The following is a 21,748-nucleotide window of genomic DNA, read 5'->3' on the forward strand; positions in this document are numbered from 1 at the left end:
TGCAGCAATAACACATCTGTTGTGTTGAAAGGCCAACCAGAAAAACAGAGGCAGCTGAACGACACCCACGTTTTTATCCTTAACAAGATCAAATAGATCTATCCCTCTGATAAGCTGTACAAACTGAGGTAGGAATTAACACTGAGCTGCTAGAAAACCCTGCCGGGTCTCGTCCTCACCTGTGATGTACTGTAAATATAAGTAGGGGAAGAATGTGTTGGCATGTGGAAATCACTGGGACTCCAGGACACTGGAGAGATTTTTAGGAGGTGGTTAAACTGGCGAATATCCACTCTGGCGCCTGAGTGATTTCAGAAGAGAAACAAAGGAAGCATCTAGGACAGCTGCAGTCATCATGTTGACAGTACGTCCCTAGTACTTGTGGATCTTATAACTGGAATTTTGTGCCTTTTGACCACAGTTGTCCAGTCCCACCCACCCACCACTAGCCCTGCTCAGACTCTGCTAACCACAGACTTGATCTCTTTCCCTATGAGTTTGTTTTGGTTTGGTAATTTTTTTTCAGATTTCACATGTAAGTGAGATCATAACAGTATTTACCTTTCTCTGTCTGATTTATTTCACTTAGCATAATGCCTTCAGGGTCCATCCATGTTGCCATAGATGGGAGGATTTCTTTGCTTTTTTATGGCTAAATAATATTCCAGCGTGTGTGTGTGTGTGTGTGTGTGTGTGTGTGTGTGTGTGAGAACAGTGAGGGTTACATAAAATATTTTAAACTTATAATACCCTATTTTATTTTATTTTGTAAAAGATTTTATTTATTTGAGAGAGAGAGAGACTACACATGCACACACGTGGGGGAAGAGACAAAGGGAGAGGGAGAGAGAATCTCAAGCAGACTCCCTGCTGAGGGCAGAGCCAGATGCACAGTTCGATCCCAGGTCCTTGAGATCATGACCTGAGCCAAAATCAAGAGTGGGATGCTTAACTGACAGAGCCACCCAGGCGCCCCTATAACGCTCTATTTAAAACTGATCGATTAAGTTCAACAGAATTTGTAAACTTTACAATTTTCCTTCTTTTCCCCCTCAAATTTTAAGTTATTGCTGTTATGATTTATTTTTTTTTTACTATTATATAACTTATAACAGATTATTATAGTTATGGGGTTTTTTACTTCATTTTTTTAAACTTTTAAACTAGAGTTGTAAATGAATTATGTACCACTATTACCATATTGCTGAATCTAACTTATGACTGTATATTTACCATTACCAGTGAGAAGTACATGCCTTTTGTGTTGTTAATTAGCACTCTTTGACTTCCACACAAAGAACTCCCTTTTGTGTCCCTGGAAGGGCAAGTCTGGTAGTAATGAATTCCTTCAGCTTTTGTTTATTTGTGAGTCTTTATCTTTCCTTTGTTTCTGGAGGACAACTTCACCAGGTATAGGATTCCTGGTTGACAGTTATTTTCCTTCAGTGTTTGAGTATGTCATTCCTTTCTCTCTGGACCTAAAAGTTTCAGCTGAGAAATCCACTATTAGCCTTGGGGAGATTCCCATGAATGTAACTTCTCTCTCTTCTCTTGCTACTCTTAAAATTCTTTGTCTTTGGACAATTTAAATATAATGTATCTCTGTGTAACCCTATTTAGGTTTAGTCTGTTTGGGATGCTTTAGACTTCATGGACCTGGATGTCCATTTTTCTCCCCAGGGTTAGGAAGTGTCTAACTATTATTGCTTTAAATATACTTTCTGACCCTTTCTCCTTCTCTTTTCTGGAATTCCCATGATGAGAATATTGTTTGTTTTCAGTGTGTTCCATAATTCCTGTAGGCTTTCTTTTTCATTCTTTTCTCTTTTTCTTCTTCTGACTGGTTGATTTCCAGTGTCGTATCCTCCAGGTCAATGACGATTTCTTCTGCACGGTCCAGTCTGTTTGAAACTCAGTGGAATTCTTCAGTTCAGTTCCTGTATTTTTCAGCTCTCAGAATTGTTTGTTGATGGCTGCTGTTACTTTTTTGGACTTTTTGGATTTTGTTCATGCATTGTTTTTCTAAAATCATTTTGTCGCCTGTGTGTGTCTCCTTGCAGTTCACTAAGCTTCCTTAAAAGAATTATTCTGAATTATTTGACAGTTCAAAGTTGTTCATTTTCTAGGGCCCATTATTTGGAGCTTTATTAGTTTCCTTTGGTGGTGTCCTATTATAAAATCCTTTCAGATTTTCGTGATCCTTGATTCCACATTATTGGTAAATGTGCATTTGAGTAATGGGGTTCCTCTTTCAGACTCTACAGATTTGCTTTGGCAGAGGAAGGTCTTCACTATTCAGCTCAGTTTGGGTTTCTGAGTGTTTCTGCTGGTAATGTCCTTGGGCAGGTGGGGCCTGCCATAGGGTCAGTTTTTCGGTGAGGCAAGTGTTTGAACTCAGAAGACAAGGATCAGGAGGTGGGGAATGCCACTGGCTGAGAACAGTTGGATAAGTCTGCTGGTTTGATTCCCTGCCCAAGTGAGGCTGTAGGGTGGGCTCCACGTGTGCCTGGTTTCTCTGGTCGGTCTGAGTAAGTGCTAGGAACTGGGTGCTATATTCAGTAGAGGGGTTCTATGAGTTAGCCTGCCTGGCCTGGAAGGTTTAATAGGCCAGGACCCAGAGCCTGTCATCTCATTGTATGGGAACCTGCATCAGTCCAGAGTATGCACTGAGCTCCCTGGTCAGGTGAGGACACTGACTTTGCTCTGTAGACAGTGGCAGCCAGGGACTATACTCTGTGTTCGGTGCCCCTGTATGTCTGTTGAATGGGCTTCAGAGCTTCCCATGTGTTGGTTAGCCTCTCTGGTCAGACATGCTGAAGTCTGTACTCAGCAATGAGCAGGGCTATGAATTGGATTCCCTGCCCCAGACACAGCAGGGGAAGCAGCTCTAAAGCTGGTAAAGCTTTGTGTTGTCTTAACTCCACCTGACCCATACCCCAAGTTGTCTGGCCAAACAGGGTCACTGGTGTTACTCTGCACACTATCAGCCCACCTGCCTCTCAGCTGGAATGTCACGGGGCCATATAGCTTCTAGAATTCGTCTCCAGGCCTTTTGGGCAGACAGACCAGAAAACACTCTGCACAGTGGGCAGGGTCCTGTCTCAGTCCCCTTCTTTCCCTGGGAAGGGGTGGGGACATTCCAGGCTATTGTTAATTTCCCAAACAAGCTTTCCAGTTGGGAGGGGCCAGGAGCTGACCTCTGCTTTGACTGTGAATAATCCCTCTCTGGGTGCAAAGCCCAGGAATGCTCCCTGCTAAGTACTGTCTTTGTGCTGGGGGAGGAGGGTGGGGGGGTCAGTTCTGCCTGCCCGCCTCTTGGTTTGAGTGCCTTAGAGCAGCAGTGCTTCCAGGATGGGAAAATCTAGCCTGGGAGGCCCTCCCTGCAGCAGGTGGGGCTGTGACTCAGCACTCTGCCTGGGCGTGGGCAAGCTGGGCTCTAGGGCTGACAGAGCTCCTCTTTTGAGGATTTGAATCAGGCAGATCTGTGTGGTGCCAAGTTCCCTGGTCAGACTGTATCCTCCACCTGGTTCTGCAGATGAACAAAACTGCTGGTTAGCATCACTGTTTGGGCACTGAGGTCTGAACTTGGCCTGCCCACATCAGGGCAAGCCCCTCCGCCCTCCTCCATCACTGTCAGATTCCCAGTGGTTGAGACCCACAGATTCGCCTGCAAGCCCCATGGTATGAGATCAGAATAGCGGCTCCTGCGAAGTGACCCGCAATGCTGGTGGGGGCTGATTTTTCCTCCTGGGTTCCCGCTGGAGGAACCAGAGATTTGGGGGACACTGCTCTGCATGGTGTTGCGCTGGCCTGGGGCAAAAGCAACACGGTCAGTGCGTAGCAGCTTCTCTTCCCCTCTGACACATCAATTCCAGTCTCTATCAGGGTTCTTCAATCTCACCTCCATGTCGCTGATTCTCTCGATGGTATCTTGTTCTTGAACAACCGTTAGCTGTGCTTGTGGGGGAGGGGGCGTGAGTCACGAACGTCCTATGTCGCTGTCTTGGTGATGTCACAAGTCCCTTTCTCCTTTTTTAATGCCTTCAGTCAGTTCTTGCAGCAACGTCTGAGAAGACTCTTATGTGCCCTGTGACCTGCAAACACCAGAGATGGGGCCAGAGACCAGACTCCTGTCCCCCTGGGCTCATTCAGAGCAGCAAGACCAGAAACCACAGCAGCCAGTCTAGGGAAAGAGCAAGTTCTATGGACAGGTGACTGCCCGTGAGTGACCGCGAGCACACCCACCTCACTTGGGGGGATGGGAAGGCCCAGAGGAGGCATCCTCCAAGAAGTGACACTTCAAGTGAGGGTCAGAGAAGGAATAGAAGAGAACACACAGGTCAGAAAGAAAGCATGTTCCAGCAGAGATGAAGGTGCCAAAGGAAGAGGGTCATGTCTGCAGGGAGGAGGGGGGCGGTGATAGGCAGGGACTGGATCAGCAGGGCCTGGAGGGCTTTCATTTTATTGAGACCCCTCTGGTGGCATCAAGCAGGGGAGAGGGGGTAGGAGTCACTGCCAAGAGGCCAGTTAAGACACTCTAATAATGGTGCTTGCCAGTGCATATTGGAAAAGGAATTGGATTTGAATCGGAATAGATGTAGAGGAGAGATGAGAGTGTTTAAAACACATGGATAGGAGGGCATCAGCAGCATTTAGTGAAAAACTGTACTGGAAGAAAGAACGTTTGAGCTACACTGGACTAGATTACCAGTCTGCCCCTATGCACACTTCAAGGCCCAGGCTGCCTGATGGATAACGGGTTGGCTGGGCATCAGAGAATGAGGGCCATGGTAGGCAGTTGGGATTAACGAATGGGACTTTTATCAGTCCCATTACTGATGCGTACTCAGTCTCTGGTGCTGTAGTTGCTGAGCTGGGTGGTCCAAAATTTTATTATCATCAATGCCTCATTGAACACACCTTATGACTGACGCTGGTTCATACAATCCCCTTCCAATTACACATCTCCTCCCAATTTCAAGTTCAGTGACATCACACTGATAGCTTGAAATCATCATCTTTACACCAAAGCAATGAAATAAATGCCACAAATCAGGGGCTTTCATTTCCAGAGCTGGCGGACCACATTCCAGGATAAGTCATCTGGGTTGTACCGTGTGAGGCCTTCAAGGATTTTGAAAAAAGGGACACATACAAGACTCTTTTTGAAGACATTTATTTGTACGTTTGGTCATTGAAACCTCATCCTCTGTGGCTCTGATACACCAGTTCGCTTGGGAAGCCTCCCGCTTGGTGACCGAGAAATTGATGGAAGGTACGAGTCCTAATGAATTTGACTTCAGGCTCTAGGTATCTTTGTGAAGGGGTAGATGGTCTAGTTCCAAGAAAAAGGTGTAATTATACTGTAGAAAATCATGCACCATAGGAAAAGGGGAAATGGGTCCTTATTTTTCTAATTATCATCCCCATTTTGGCACTTAGGAAAAATACACTGAAGGGGGAAAAATATATAGTCTTGAGTAGGTATTGGCAGAACACTTGAAAATCTATAGCAACCTTGATTAACTCTATTACTTTGGCTGCGAGTAACCATCTTTGATAATCAGTGAGGTAAGCAGCTTGTACCTTGCTGAGGGGTGGAGCTGGCAGAATCACGTGGGCGGCCAGGCCAGCCCCAGCTGCCTCAACCAACCAACAGGTAAGCCAAGCATTTGGCCCCGCCCCGTTCCAGGTCCTTGCCACGCGAAGGAGTTCTGATTAAGTCTGGGTCCTGCTTAATCCTCCTTCCACCACCCCGCAAGGAGGTCAGGACTGTGCCCATTTCACAGAGGCAGAAGCTGAAATACCTAGATAGAGAGTGTAATCCTCATCTCTCGTAATTTAATGGGCTCCGAGGGCAAATACTCAAAGAATGTCAAAGCCCAAGGGCTTGCGGGATAGCGGGTAGGTGCGCTATCTGGCTGCAAAGGCTGTTAGCAGTCACTTGTAAAAAACCTGGCCTGTTTCTTTTTATAACATTTTGAGCACATCTGTACTTAAGAAAAGTCAGTCCAAAAAAAAAAAAAAAAAAAAAAGAACAAGAGTAATAATTTTAAAAGTACTTGCTGAGGGGCGCCTGGGTGTCTCAGTTGGGCATCAGACTCTTGATTTCAGCTCAGGTCCTGATCTCTGGGTGGTGGAATCAAGCCTGGAACTGGGCTTGCAGTTAGTAGGAAGTCTGCTTGTGCCCCTCCCCTTGCTCCTACCCTGCTCACTCATTCACACGTGCTCTCTCTCTCTCTCTCTCAAATAAATAAAATCCTAAAAAATAAAAGTCATCTGCCAAACACAATAGCTACTAATATTTTTGTGAAAAACCTCACATTATGTAATAATAGATACCAATACATATATATGACTATAGTTCAGAACAAACTTTTAACTTAGGTTTTAAGAAGCATATGGGTTGTTTATTTATTTCATTTTGCTTTATTTTTTAAAGATTTCATTTATTTATTTTAGAGAGAGAGAGAGCGTGCACATGAAGTTGGGGCAGGGGCAGAGGAAGAGACAGGCTCCCTGATGCAAGGTTCGATCCCAGGACCCTGGGATCATGAGAAGACAGATGCTTAACCAGCTGAGTGAGCCAGGCGACCCAAGATGTATCCTTTTGGACTGATGGATCTGGCACTTTTTATTTAGCATAATGTTTTAAAGGCTCACCAATGTTAGCATACCTCAGTACTCGTTTGGTTATAGCTGAATAATACTGTGTTCAGTGGATATACCGTGTCGTCTGTATTTGTGTATAGTCGATGGACACTCAGGATATTTCTGTTTGGGGCTAGTATGAATAATGCTGCTATGAACATTCATGCACAAGGGCTTGTATGGACATACATTTTTATTTCTCTTGGCTATGTACTGAGATGGAGAATGGCTGGGTCATAGAGCAAAGTCTATATTTAACCTTTTCCAAAGTGGCTGCACATTTTACAATTCCAGCAGCAGTGTATGAATTCTTCTCATGTTTGTCCACAACCTTCCCAACACTTGTTATTATTGGCCGACATCTTGGTTCTAGCCATCCTAGTGGTTATAAGGTGGTTTCTCATTGTGGTTTGATTTGCATTTCCCTGTTTTCTGTTGATGTGCTGTATTTTTTTTTTGAAAGATTTTATTTATTTATTTGACAGAGAGCGATCACAAGTAGGGGTGGGAGGTGGGATTCAGGCTTCCTGATGAGCAGGGAGCCCGATATGGGGCTTATCCCAGGATCCTGAGATCATAACCCGAGCCGAAGGCAGAGGCTTTAACCCACTGAGCCACCTAGGCGCCCCTGATATTATGTATCTTTTCGTGTGCTTATAAAACATTTGTGTATCTTGTTTGGAGAAATACCTATTCAGGTCCTTTGCTCATTTTTTCCCCACTTTTTTAAAGACTTTATTAGTTTAGAGCAGCTTTGGTTTACAACAAAATTGGGAGGAAGGTACAGATTTCCCATGTACTCCCTGGCCCTGAACATGCTTAGCCTTCACCGTTATCAACATCACTCACCAAAATGGTACATTATTTTGCCAAGGATTAACCTACACAGACACGGCATAATCACCCAAAGTCCATAGTTTACCTTACGGTTCAGTCCTGGTGCTGTACATTCTGTGGTTTGGACAAATGTATCCTGACTTACATCCATCATTATCACATTATACAGAGTATTTTTGCTATCCTGAAAATGCTCTTTGCTCTGCTTATTCATCTCTCCCCTCTTTCCCTCACCCCGCCCCCCATAACAGCTGATCCTTTTATGAAAGGATCATTAGTTTTGCCTTTTCCAGAATGTCATATATTTAGAATCATATGTTATGTAGCCTTTTCTGATCAGCTTCTCTCACTTGGTAATAGGCATTTAAGATTCCTCAAGGCTGTTTGTGGCTTGAGAGCTGCTTTTTAGCACAAAATAATACTCCATGGTATGGATGTACCACTAGTTCTTTATCTGTCCGCCTACCAGGAGACATGGCGATGGTTCTAAGTTTTGGCAGCTATGAATCAAGCTGCTGTCAACATCCATGTGCAGGGTTTAGTGTGGACATAACTTCCTCTGGGGAAGTACCAAGGAGCATGATTGCTGGGTCGTATGGTAAGAGTATGTTGAATTTTGAAAGAAACTGCCAAACTGTGTTCCAAAGTGGCTGCACCATTTTGCATTCCCACAGTAGTGACTGAGAGTTCCCATTGCTCCACATCCTCACCAGTATTCGATGCTCTCGGTTTTCTGGATTTGGCCAGTGCTCAGTGGTATTTCACTGTTGTTTTAATTTCCATTTTCCTGGTGATAGGTGCTATGGGGCATCATTTCTTGTGTGGATTTGCCATCTGCTTATCTTCTCTGGTGAGGTGTTTATGTGGTCTTTGGCCCATTTAAAAATCCCCTTTGCATGTTCTTTATGTGAGATTTTGTCATCATCTTACTGAGTTGTCAGAGTGCATTATATATTTTAAGTAGAAGTCCCAATCATTTATGTGACCTACAAATATTTTCTCCCATTCTCTTTGTTGTCTTTTCACATCCCTGTGGGGAGAAACCTACGACTTTGCTATTTTGCCTGTGCCTGCTATGTTTGTGACAGAGCCAGAGCCCTTGTGCAGCCTTACCTGATGCCCTAATTTCCCTCCCGCCTCCTACAAGACTCTGCTTGGAGTTAGGAAGCACTCACATTGCCTTTTATTTCTTAAGATTGGGTGGGGGGGATTTGGTTTGTTTTTCTAGAGACACAACAACTTCTTTTCCTAAAAACAAGGAGTCGCTTTGAAGACACTGTAATTTTCCTGCATCTGGTCCAAAGTTTACAACTGAAATCCAAGAAAGAGTGTTCTGTCTCTTTCACCTCCCGAAGAGTCTCTGAAATGCGGGCAGGTCTCATCGATCTGAAGTGTTCCTGGCTTCAAAGCAGCAGCTGTGGGACGGACCTCGTCACGTAGTCCCTCTGCACTCCTGGGGGTATATTTAGGTATATATTTAGGGAAATATGTTTCCCTATTATGTATGTTTATATATTACGTATGTTTGTATTTAGGAGTTCATTTATTTATTTCTGAGACAGAGGGAGAGAGCATGAGCAGGGAGAGGAGCTCAGGGAAAGGGAGAAGCAGGCTCCCAGCTAAGCAGGGCATGGGGTTCGATCCCAGGACCCCAGGATCATGACTTGAGCGAAAGGCAGATGCTCACCTGACTGAGTGACCCAGGCACCTCTAGGATACTTCTATTTAGCATTCCCAGAATAGCCACAGCTTTTTTTTTTTTTTTAAATATTTTATTTATTTATTTGATAGAGATCACAAGTAGACAGAGAGGCAGGCAGAGAGAGAGAGGAAGGGAAATAGGCTCTCTACTGAGCAGAGAGCCCGATGTGGGGCTCGATCCCAGGACCCTGAGATCATGACCGAAGGCAGAGGCTTTAACCCACTGAGCTACCCGGGCGCCCCTAGCCACAGCTTTTTGTTTCTCATGGTCCTCTCTGTTTTATTCTTTCCTGGCCCAAAGGAAGGGTAATGTACTAGGTCATTCACAGAACTCTTTCCACCTTGCAGAGTTCTGTGCTTTTAAACAGTGTCCAGGCCCTCCTTTGCATGGGCACAGAATGTCACCTGTAAGACAATACCCAAAGCCTACTAGCATGCAGGGGAGGCCTGTCACCAAAATCCAAACAAGACCCCATGGCTGTGAGTTGGATTGGGCCCATGGACTCTGAATCCCAGTGTGATTTGTCACCACTAACCAAATTCATAGAGAAGATTGCTGAAAATGAATACATCTGGGTGAAGACAGAGATACTTACCTATATCACTTCTGGGCAGGGTTATAGATAACCATTATGCAGTGAAAGAGGTTTTTTTCCTTTTTATTCTAGTTTATCCTGACACCTGAAGTTTACCTATTTGTTGTCTTCACTTAGCTCCAAGGACAGTTGAGTTGAACCCTTTGTGGTTTATTTCTCCCATGTCATTAAGGAATCAAATGATGCTTGGGCCATGGGTGAAGGGTGCTTTAAATTCTGCAAATGTCACTGCTGGAGACAGAATTTCAAGCTCCACTCATTCTTTGTGTCTTAGATGTTTTAGGTTGTTACTGATCCCAAATTAGACTTCTGCTATCAATAGAGTATCTGATGCCAGCTCCCTTTAAATAAGCAGTCAAGGTTAAAACAGAGATCGATGAGCTTGTCTTGTGAGTATCTCCCGTAAGCTAGCCTCCTCACAGAGCTGCCACCACGATGGGTCCTCCCCCCAGTGAGCAGGAAGCTCAAGACTTGAATGGATTGTACGTGTGCAATGAATTGCTTTTGTGTCTTGTGTGTTCATTTTTGTACATTTTCAGCAAGAGTGGGCGCTGAGTAGGGGGTAGGGTGTAGCCAGAGGGGGCGTGTTTCAGGCAGTAGGTTGAATTGTGGCACGTTTGGCTCCTTAGAACTTGCAGGAAGTGGAGAGAACATATCAGACCAAATAAATCCTTGCTGAGGAGTATTTACACTAATACAAAATACAGAATGGGTGTCTAAAAATCCACTAATAAAAACTGTGCCTAATCATTTCTAACCTGTGCCCTGAAGAGGCTCAGTGTGTTTGTTGTGCTGAAAGGCGTGGAAGCGGTGCATTGTGGGGCCATTCAGCTCTTCTCCTGTATCCCGTCAGAATCCCCGCCTCTCTCACAGGGCGGAGCCCTCTGGGTTTCAAGCACCTGCCACTGCAGGGTGCCTGGGGCACCACAGAGCTGACCAGGACACCAGGAGATGGCCATCCTCTCATCTGATACGATACTCAACTCAATAGCCTTTTCGCTCATGAACAACTCAAGGCAGGATCTAAAACTCCGTAGAAGCAGGAGTGAAGAGATGAGGGAAGAGATCGGACAAGATTTCACTGAGGTTGGAGCAAAGACAGAAGCATCCTAAGGAAACAGTCCCAAGGGGAGGCACATGGTCCTTGCCAGGCCAACAGGGCACTTCCCATCGCCCCCACCTCCGGGGGTGGGGCTGGGGGCTTCACCAACTCAAAGCTCTGGGGGCGCATCCCTTTCACTCCCGCAGGAAGAAGCCAACACTGGTACTCCTCTGCCCTCTCTGTGTTTCATTACTAGCATCTTCTGAAAACTTACCCAGCAAGGATATAAAAAGGATGGGAAGAAACAGGATATTCAAAATACGGAAAACAAAATTGTATGTTCCTTTTGCTGTTGGAACAGACACTTCCATGAAGACAGAGGAACAATGGCTTTGAAAGCGTGGATCTGAAAGCATTTTCATATAAGAAGAACAGAAATTGTCTAAATATTTTAAGAGGAAAAAATAAATATTTTAAGAGAAAAAAACAGTTGCAGCCTTATTTTACACACTCCTGTACATGAAGGCTTTTCCTATTTTATTAGTATTTGTATCTGCTTACAAGAGACACCTTTTAGACCCTTTAAACTATTCTCAGGCATCATTATTGGTCTCAACCCCATCTACTGCTGACCTTCTAGAAGCAGATAAACGTCTCCTTTAAAGACGTGTCAAAGTCAACAGTCTCTCGTGGTTCGTCTCCCCCTCCGATTTCCCCCAACTCACTTCTCCTCTGCGTGTCCTCCGTGTTATTCCTTATGCTCCACAAGTAAATGAAACCATAGGATACTTGACTCTAAAATAAAATAAATTGGAAAAAAAAAAAAAGACGTGCCAAGGAGAAAGTAAATGAATCCATATTTTTGACAAAAAAGGGTAGCCTATTTAGGTTTTTTTCAGAATATATATTATATATACATACATATGTGTGTATATATGTGAATGATATGGCCTACATATAAAACAAACATATAATATATGTAAAAATCATATTGGGCATAAAATGCATGCCTTGTTTTTCTCTCCTTAGCATTTCCCCTGTGTTACTGGAAGCTTTTTTTATCAGCTGCCTTACGCTCTTTTGTGTAAATACACCAGACTTTATTTTCCATTGCCCTGTTGTTGAGCCTTTCAGTTGTTTCTCGTTTTTTACTTCTAGTAAAATTTGGATAGACATCTTTGTCCCTATATCTGTGTTCACATCGGATTATTTCTTGGGGAAATTCCTAAAATGGGAAATAGTGAGCAATAGGCCATAAACATTTGTACTTTCTAGGAATTTTGATGTATATAGCCCACATTCAGGAGGGCCATATCCATTTCATCCCCATCAGCAGTAGGTGAAATTTCCAAGGATCGTCGTCTTAAAATCAAAATGGGGATTGACCGAAGAATCCCCAAAATGGGGATTGACCGATAATTTCAAAAGGTTCCCATCAAGATGGAAAATAATTACGGGGTTGCTGTGCTGTAGCAAACCCAGCCAAGCCTGGTTATCTCACCAACAAGTGCTCTGGGCTAGTCACTCAGCGTCATGTGGCCTCAGATCCCACCCCCACCCCCAGCCCCCGACCCCAGAGGGCTGGCAAGCCCATCTTTGTCAAAATGACAAGGAGCTAGTGTCAGAAGGTAGTTTTGGAATCCATGAGACAGAAATATTCTGACACCAGCAAGATAATTTGGGGAACAAATCATGCATGTGTTTACTCCTCCAAACCCGACCAAGCACTTCAGAGAATTCTTGCCCTACACTAGCCCGTTGGTTTTGGGGAAAGGCTTGACTGGCTGCCTCAGTCAGGAGCAGGATGGGTCTCCAGACCTCTGACTTCTTCTTACTTTTGCCCACAATTGGTGGGACCTTCTCTTTGAGCCCTACAGCAAAAAGCGACCTTTGCCTTAAGCAGGATTTTTGTTTGTTGGCTTTTTAAAAAAAGGGGGGAGGGAGAGGTGTGTTCTTCATATCCAGTTAAAGTGTAGACCCTCTCTCTCCCTTTGTCCTGCCTCTCTTTCCTCTGATGAGTACTGCAGTTTCATATGAACACTTGTGCCCACACATGCCCAGTGTAGGTCAACTAGTATCTTGTGCAAAATGAGGGAGAAAAGTAGCAATTCTCAGGGCTGGTTTTGCGAAGATCCAATTATGTCTGGGAGCATTTTCTATTTTTTGGCCGGTGGAGTCATCTGGTAAGCCCTTGTGTGCAAAATGTTGGTTCTTGCCCAGTGAGTTCACAGAGAGTTACAGGGGCTTGGCCAGCTGTGCTCTGAGGTAATGGTCTCTGCTTCTAGTGACAGTAGTTTGGCCAAGAACCAAACCCACTTGGGTGGGCAAGTTGGTCTGTTCTTTGGAACAGGGGGCAGAGTGCACCAGAACACAGAGGACAGTTGCCCCTCAGGGGTAACGTGAGCCTGGACCAAGACTTCAGGGAAGCAAGTCTAGCAGGGAGGAGGCTTTCATCACCGGAATGCCAGGGGGCTTCCCCTTTCCAGTCAGGTCACCAGAAGACACTTCCCAGGAGGTTCTGCTTGGCTGGGAGGACCATGAGCCTGGAGCCTGGCTTGAGGGAGCCCTACTGAGTAGAGGAAGGAGAAGGTGAGGGTGCCGTGTGGATGCGGAGCCCCGGGACTGGGAAAATGTAGGGGGTTGTTTACAGGCGCCTGCGTGACGCTCCGTGGCCCCCTTACAAGGAAAGGCATTACACAGTCTCCGTGGTCCTGGGAGGCTTCTGGTGACTTTCGATCACACGGAGGCACAGAGCTAGGCCAGGCACCAGGAGGGCCGACCTAAGTTCTAGATCCAGCCTCACTGGGGAATGAAAGACAAAAGCCAGGTTCTCAGGAGAGGAAAGAAGCCATGGGGACTCAGTGTCAGTGTGAAGAGTGGGGTGCCCAGAGGTTGTCCACACAGAGTGGGGGGTTGGGCTGCCTAGAGCTCCGACAAATGGGTGGGATTTCCTGACTCCTGAAGGGGCTGTGTCCGGGGCTAGTTCAGGAAGCTGATCCTGATAGTACCATCCCCTACAGACCTGCTGAACCTGGTTCTTCTTCCCTGGATTCAGCATCTTGTCCACTTGTACCATGGACAAGTTCCTGCTTCCTTCTGCCGTGGTGAGTTTTCGTCCATCCATCCATCCATCAGTGCTGATGGAGGCACTATTCATGGGCAAGTCCCTAATTCCCAGTGCTCACAGCCCAGCAGGAAGCTCAAGCAACTATACACATAACTCTAGGGCAGGACCAACAGGGTCACCACCTTCAGAGAAGTGCAAAGAGCTCCTCGACTCCAGAGGAGGCCCTGCTCCCAGAGATGAGGACTTCGGAAGCTCTATCCGCCCAACCCGGAGCCTCTTCCATCCTCAGTGAACGTGCCCTTTGCCTGCTGATCCTGCCCTGCCCGGCGCTCGGGAACTAGAGTGGAGCAGGTGCCTTCCCAAACCTGTACATCTTTCTCATTTTCAAGGCAGTCTGATGGCCAGTCCCCTTGAGTCACCCTTGGAAACAAATACCAGCCAGGGGACTTTGCTGCTGGCATTGACCAGGATCCGATGTAGGTCAGTATTCTAGTTCCCGTTGCACAGAGGAGGAAGAGCAGAGGCACCAGTCCGGAGTCCAGCTGTGGTCGATGAATCACCCGGAACACAGCAAGCAGCTATTTCTGAACTAAATGGCATCAGATCTCTCTCCTCACCTTGAGTCGGTGTCCTGGTCTCCAAAGCACCTCCTCTGGGATGAAGCCAGCGAGGGGCAGAGAGCCCTGAGCAGAAGGGAGTTGGCAAGCGTTTTGTCACTGCTGTTCCCATTCCAGCACAGAGGGATAGTCTGGGAAGCAGCTGAAGCAGACAGTTCTAGAAAAGTCCAGAATTCTGGGTCCTGTGAATATGCCCCTGGCTGGCTTCCTTCCTCCCTCTTTTCCTCCCTTTTCCTTCCAAGATTCCGGTTTTGAGCACCTGCGACATACTCCGCATATGGTGCTTGGCCCCGGAGATATGACAAACCAGAGATGGCCCCTCCCCATTAAAGAACCTTGTGGGAGAGCCTGGAAATAACGACGCCTTTGTGAGCGCCGCCTCTCAGCCTGGTGCCCTGCCATGGAGCTCACAGGTATTCCTTTCTGTAAGCTTCACAACAGCGCTGGAGGGTGCCCGCTACTATAATCTCCATTGTGAGGACGAATGTTGAGCACAGGGAGATTAAACAGCTTGCCGAGAGGCAGCACTGATGCGCAGTGCCCCCTTTGCAGACTGATCCACAATGTTGGAAGTCATCTGTGGAAGGTGGCTTCTTCGTTTCCCAAAGTGGGAGAGAATGATCATTTCTTGAATATTCTAGGGACCAGACATCGTGTGGTTTCTCTATACTGAGGATCTATATTGGCACCGGGGTAAGTCTCTGAAGGTCCCAGGAGAGGGAACCCCAGCCCTACCCCTAGTATCCCTCCTGACCCTGCTGCTACCTCAAGACAGCTGCCCCCTTCTCAGTTCCCACCATTCCACTCCATTCCACCATGCCGAGGCCAGGTCCTGCAGAGGGCTACCCCATGGTATCATAGATCCATAAAGGAAGTGACAGACATCCCATTCCCATCTCCATGCCTGTTTTTGTTCATCATGATTCTGACTCTGGGCTCACAATGGCCACAAAGCCAGCTGTTGTCTGCTCCCCTTGGAGCAGTCATGAGGGTGCCCCAAGGGGCTGCATCTACAAGAACAATCTTGACATTACTTCTAGCAAAAGAGGAAGAATCCTAGTGGGGCCTTAATGATTGTCCTGGTGATACACATTGCTGGAGAAGGAACTTGTGAACCTGGGAAAGGCCACCAAGTGCTCTGTCTGGTGGTTCTCGTTTCCCTGAACTTACACATGGAGTTGTTGAAAAAGGTTATCAGTTATTCCTGCCAGATCAGAGGAATGAGCTGCCCAATGCACGGAGTTAATTTCTTTCAATCAGTAGATCTTCTCTCCTGTTGGAAATAGCAACGAATGCTCCACTTTGAAAGCTTCTAATGCTGCAGACTGATTTATTTGGGTAAAACTCCATTTCTGGTTCCTGGAATTACTTTAAGTGATTATTTTTAAACATTGGTAACCACAAAAATAATTTGTTATTCTTACTATTTAATACTGTGAAGGACTGTGAAATAGTGTTAATATTTCAGGGTAAATTAATTGAAGTGGTCTGTTTTCTGACTATTGAAAACCTTAGCTGCACTTCAAATTTTTTATTATTTATTTTGAAGAGATTAGATAAAGCTGTCCTCATAACTTAAAAAGAATATAATTTTAATAGTATTTTTCAAACCATATGTGTTATGACCAAGAGTGGATCATACTGAAACCAACTTACATTTTTTTTTTTAACAATCAAAGAGCAGAACAAGATAAATTGGAAGGGAATAAAATGGAGTAAAATAGAATAGAAGAGAAGTGTTCATGTATGGTAAAGGGTACTATTTTATTAAGTATTCAAGTCACTTTTTTTTTTTAAGATTTTATTTATTTATTTGACAGACAGAGATCACAAGTAGGCAGAGAGGCAGGCAGAGGGGGAGAGAGGAGGAAGCAGGCTCCCTGCTGAGCAGAGAGCCTGATATAGGACTTGATCCCAGGACCCTGAGCTGAAGGCAGAGGCTTAACCCACTGAGCCACCCAGGCACTCCTCGAGTCACTTATATATGTTTTTGTATATATAAAATACATTTTTTACCAATTTGTAAATTGATACCTAATCTACTAGCAATAACATTCATCATTTTTAGTGTGAGATACTGTGAATTTTAACAAATTTCTGACTGTCAAAAAAAAGTGAGACAAACCACTTAAAGCTAGAGTCCATTTGAGTAACCAGAGATATTCATGAAGGATATGATTCTCTTAAGATCTTTGGAGGCCGTGACAACTGTCTTATCTTGGAAGATAATTTCATACACCCCAAATTTCAAAGTCAAATGAGACCTTGGAGATTGTTCAGTCAATGGTTTTCTAAGCTTTTTTTGTACAGTGCCTACTTTTTTGTATACTAAATCTAACATGGACCCCCCCAACCTATAAAAGGAGAGTTGGCTTGCACAGAGACCAGGAAAAACAGCTTAAAAACTACTAATAGGGGTCTAACTGTCTTGTGCCCACGTTGGGAACCTGAGGCTAGAAAAGGCTGAGTGACCCCTCAAGGTTAGCCACTCTTTTTGGCAGGGCTGGAGCTCAAATTCAAGCTGTCATTGGCTGTAATTCATGGCATTTTTCATGTCTCTTGGGCTCAAGAGAATCATGAGTATTACTTCACCCCACCAACAGGAGTGGATGGATACCTTTTTGGAATAGTGTAGTGTGTCTTCACATACCATTACAGAAGAAAGGATAGGCCAGTGATCACCATGGACAGCAGAAATGTGAGTCAATCCAAGAAGAACAGAACAGGTTGTTTGGACACCACTAATTATTTAGGAAAACTAGAGCCTCAATACAGAGGCAGGCCTGGGAGCCCAGTACCAGAAACAAAAGTAGCAAGCAAGCCTCCAGAATGTCAGGAATCAAACAGGTCCTGAGAGCTATCCCCTTCCTGATAATTCATCCCTGGGTTGTCTACCTCTCTCTTCCTAGAGGGCCCTGGCTAGGCCCCCACCTGGAGTTGCAACTTAAATGTAGCCTGTCGGTCACACCAGAAATTGGCTGATTTGTCTCCTTTCTCATCTGGGACTCCTATTTCACTTCCTTACTCTTTGGTTTGTGTGTGGGAAGTGGGCAGGTCAGGGAATATAAAACTCACACTCATGATTTGTAAGTTCTACATCATGGGCTTGTTACTCTCTGTATCCGTTCAGTGAACTTGCTTCACTGTTTGGACCATAATGCTGAGAACACAAAACCCCACCAACTCTTTATGAGCTCCTGCCATACCGGAATGCCACAGATAGCCATTAAATATCCCACCACCGCAGCCTTATCGATGAAAAGAGAAAAACTGGAGAGAGAGGTTTGTGACAAAGAACATTGTTCATTCAGAGCAGATACCATGTCATGTAAAGCTGAGGAAATACTGGGTTTGAAGAGCAAACCACTGTCCCGTACATTTTTAGAAGATGACACGAATGAGTACAACCTTGAAAAAGTTACCAAGTTCCTCTTTCAGATAAATTCCTATAATACTAAATTGAGGACAGGTAGATACCCAGTGACACCATTGAGTTACTGGCTCACACCGACTTTCTCCAAAGAGTTTATAGGGACAAATGAACCATCCTCTTGCCTAAACATTGTATATACAGGGTTGTTTCCACTGACAATTCAGGGCTCATGTCTCTGTCTTTATTGAAAGAATTATTAACGCCTCTTTTATTTTTTTTGTAATTTGAGATTTGAGTTTTTAAGTGGGGGAACTTGTGTGATTTTTCTAGGTGTCCCTGAGTTAGGTCAAGGTAGCCTCACTCTAGCATAGGGTTTTAAATTGTTGGAATCCTCAAATTACTACTGTTTGCTCATACACCAGCACACAGTTAACATTCTAGAATAATTAGATAATTTTCTTCATGTGAGTTTTTAACTAAGCAGCCTCACCACACCCACTGCCTGCAAAGGTGTGCACTGAGGGGTATCACTTTTCATACGTTTAAGCAGCACGAACTCTTATTTCTAAAAGGAGTATAGGGAATATTTGGGAAGGTAAGATTTTTTTTGGTTGAAACAACACAAGTTGTGAGTGGATGGAGTGTAGACAACAAGAAGCAGGAGCGCCTGGATGGCTCAAGTTAATTAAGCGTCTGCCTTCGGCTCACATCAGGATCCCAGGGTCCTGGAATTGAGCCCCACATCAGGCTCTCTGCTCAGCGGGAAGCCTGTTCTCCCTCTCCCACTCTCCTTGCTTGTGTTCCCTGTCTCGCTGTGTCTCTCTCTGTCAAATAAATAAATACAATCTTAAGAAGAAGAAGAAAACAAACAGCACTCAGTTCTTAAAATTAAGGGAGGACATTGAGATAACAATTGGTACCTCCTCTTTGATAAGCAGAAGTTGACAGACACAAGGAGGTGATGACCTCTCAGGTGTCAGAAGGTCCTGGGGGTATCCTGTAGGGGAAAAAGGTTTAGGTATAATTAATTACTAAGTGACTGAAGTCAATGATGGGAGTGTCTAACAATAATATTTAATCATCTATTTAACTTACACATGATGTTGCAATAAATAGAAAGCAGATCAGTAAAAAACAGTTAAATATTTTGGGGGCACTTCTGTTGTGAGCTTCCTGGTAGAATGTGGACAGGCTAATTCGAAGTGCCGGGTCTGTTTGCTTCGGCAGCACATAAGCTCAAGATTGAGGTCCTGGGGGAGACCCAGACTCCAGGAGGTTCAAGAGCATGATGAAATCAGTCAGAACCACCTTCAAGTGACAGGAAATGGATTATGGATTACTTGACTAGTATCTCCCACCTGAACTGGAATCGCTAAGTGGAATGTCTGCATTTTGCATCCACAACGTAAAAGAAGAGCGTGGCAGGTTTTTGTAAATGCAGACGTGAGTGCTGGTGTTTGTTCATTCAGACTGCGGTTTGAATCCCTGCTTGGCCAGTTACTCACTCTTTGACCTGGGACATTTTATGTAACCTCTCTCAGCCTCAGGTTCCCCATCTATTAAAAACAAACAAACAATAACAACAACAACAAAAACGATCTCACAGAGCTTTTGTAAATAATGAAGTGCCTTCTGTAAAACAAATTGACTTGGTACTTGATACATAGTAAGTACCCAGCAAAAAAGTACTGCTATTCTGTTGTATCTGTTTTAGTTACTGTGTTTATAATAAACGTTGATGAACTTGGTGAAACAACACATAATATTGTTTATTAAAAAGATCCTCTTTAGGGGCGCCTGGGTGGCTCAATGGGTTAAAGCCTTTGCTCTCGGCTCGGGTCGTGATCTCAGGGTCTTGGGATCAAGCCAGGGTCCTGGGATCGAGCCCTGCATCAGGCTCTCTGCTCAGCGGGGAGCCTGCTCCCCCCACACACACCTCTGCCCGCCTCTCTGCCTACTTGTGATCTCTGTCTGTCCAATAAATAAATAAAATATTTTCAAAAAAAAGATCCTCTTTAAATAAGATGAAATTCTTTTGCCTTAGACTTCTTTGTGCTGAATTGTTACAAATCTATTTCACAAAATTGACTTCAGAGTGTCATCTCTAGGGGTCTTGGGACAAGTTCCTTTTAGAGGCTTGTAGTGCAGAGGCTACCACTAGAGGGCTCTGCAGAGACCCTAAAATCCTTTCCTTGGCTTGAGAAGCCAGAGACTCAGGGACCATCCTATCTATCATGGCTCTTCAAGAGGGCTAGTAATAACAGGACAACTTGTAGGAGCCACTTCCGCCAGAGACCTGGGGGTATACAGGTGGATGTCACCAGAACCCATTGCTCTGAGGTCGTTCCCTGCCTCTGCCACTCCACCGAGTCTCCCTTCAGGGGTTACGAGAGTTACATCATACAGTACAACACCAGCTTTGAGACAGGAAACTAGGTAGAGCAGGAGCTTATCAAACTCTGGGTAAGGACTTCACAATAAAGACAAAACCCACCTTGAAGGACCACCAAATCTTCAGTTTGCTGAGGAGGCTGGGACCCAAACTGTTGCCTGGGCATGGGTGAGTGAGATGCCCGTAAAGCTTTGTGGACTTGTGGGGCTGCCCAAACCTCGTGCATCCTACCCACAGGGTGATGGTAGGGCTCGTTTGCTAATGATGCATTATCGTTGGGTAAATCGTGGTCACTTAAAGACCAGCCAGCCAACGATGCAACAGTGATGTCAAGGCATCCTTGGCCAGGACCTTACAGCTGGGGCTGAGTGGGAGCAGTGAGACCATTGCCTGCAGAGGCTAGTGCCATACCGGGCCACTGAGGCAGGAACCTGGGAGCTGGGCAAAAATGAAATTTTCTCCCCCTCCCAGGGAGTTGGGCATCCCTCCACCCGGGCAGTGGGGACAAGAACAGAAATCTCAAGCCTTGGTTTTCTTCTTGCCACACTGGTCTGTGGATTCTGCATCTTCTTCCACCGCAAAAATAAAATAAAATAAAATAAAAAATAAAAAATAAAGTTGTAGTCCACTGAAGCCAGACAAAATAATGGGGCTCCTAGACTCTTTCAAAGCCATGGGACTTCTTCCTTTAAACCCCGGTTCAGGACTTGGTTCAGGGAAGGGTCAGCTCTCAGTTCAAAGTCAGAAGCCTGGCTTTTTAAACTCGTGAAACACTGAGGCTAAGTTCTCGGGTCCCCCCTCCCAGGAGCTGGTGGCGGCAGAGGGCTGACCGGGGAGCCTCTGGCCAGCCCTGCCTCCCTGACCCCAGTCCCTAGCCGGGACAGGGCCGGGAGGGAGGGCCCGGGCTGCAGGGCTGGGCGTCCCAGGGCGGGGGGGGCGGAGCAGGTGAGCCCGTGGGGTGGGCGTGGGGAGTGCACTTGTACGTGACGTTGGAGTTTGCAGCAACCTCCAGGCAAGAGGCTGTGGGCGCGTGTGTGCAGTGGCTGCGCGGCCGGGGAAGATGTGCTCGGAGGGGCGGCCGCCGCAGTGAGCCGCGCGGCGACAGGAGCCCGGCCGGCAGCCCCGGGGGCAGGGCCTGAGCGGCCAGCCGCTCGCGCTCCTCCGCGCCGGAGGCCACCGGGACCGGACCCGAGAGGCGCGCCCCGGCCGGCCGCAGGATGTAGGCGATCGGCGGAGGCGCTCCTGCAGGCGGACGGCTCATCATGAAGAAGCACTCGGCCCGGGTGGCCCCGCTCAGCGCCTGCAACAGTCCGGTCCTTACCCTCACCAAAGTGGAAGGTAACGGCCTGGGGCGGCGGGGGCTGGCGCGAGGTCGCTGCGCCCCGGCGGGGGGCCGCCACCCTGCCAGGGCTGCCTGGTGGCCCTGGGTGCCACCGCGCTCCCCAGCAAGCGTCGCCCGCAGTGCAGCGCCC

At 46.1% G+C, this 21,748-nt stretch overlaps 1 protein-coding gene across 2 annotated transcripts in view; it reads left to right on the forward strand.

Moving 5' to 3' along the window:
• Positions 1 to 21,748, forward strand: part of SLC35F3 (solute carrier family 35 member F3) — a 375,560-nt gene that overhangs the window by 245,282 nt on the left and 108,530 nt on the right. Inside the window, exon 1 of one of the 2 annotated variants that reach the window (XM_032313323.1) lies at positions 21,163 to 21,614. The exons of the other annotated variant lie outside the window; for it this stretch is intronic. Within the exon in view, the coding sequence (XP_032169214.1) occupies positions 21,539 to 21,614 (76 nt within the window). The 5' untranslated portion in view covers positions 21,163 to 21,538. Of the gene's footprint in view, positions 1 to 21,162; positions 21,615 to 21,748 lie in introns of those variants that run through there. 2 annotated transcript variants of the gene reach the window in all.

The sequence above is a fragment of the Mustela erminea genome, chromosome 14, assembly GCF_009829155.1.
Source record: "Mustela erminea isolate mMusErm1 chromosome 14, mMusErm1.Pri, whole genome shotgun sequence".
In the NCBI taxonomy this organism is placed as follows: domain Eukaryota; kingdom Metazoa; phylum Chordata; class Mammalia; order Carnivora; family Mustelidae; genus Mustela; species Mustela erminea.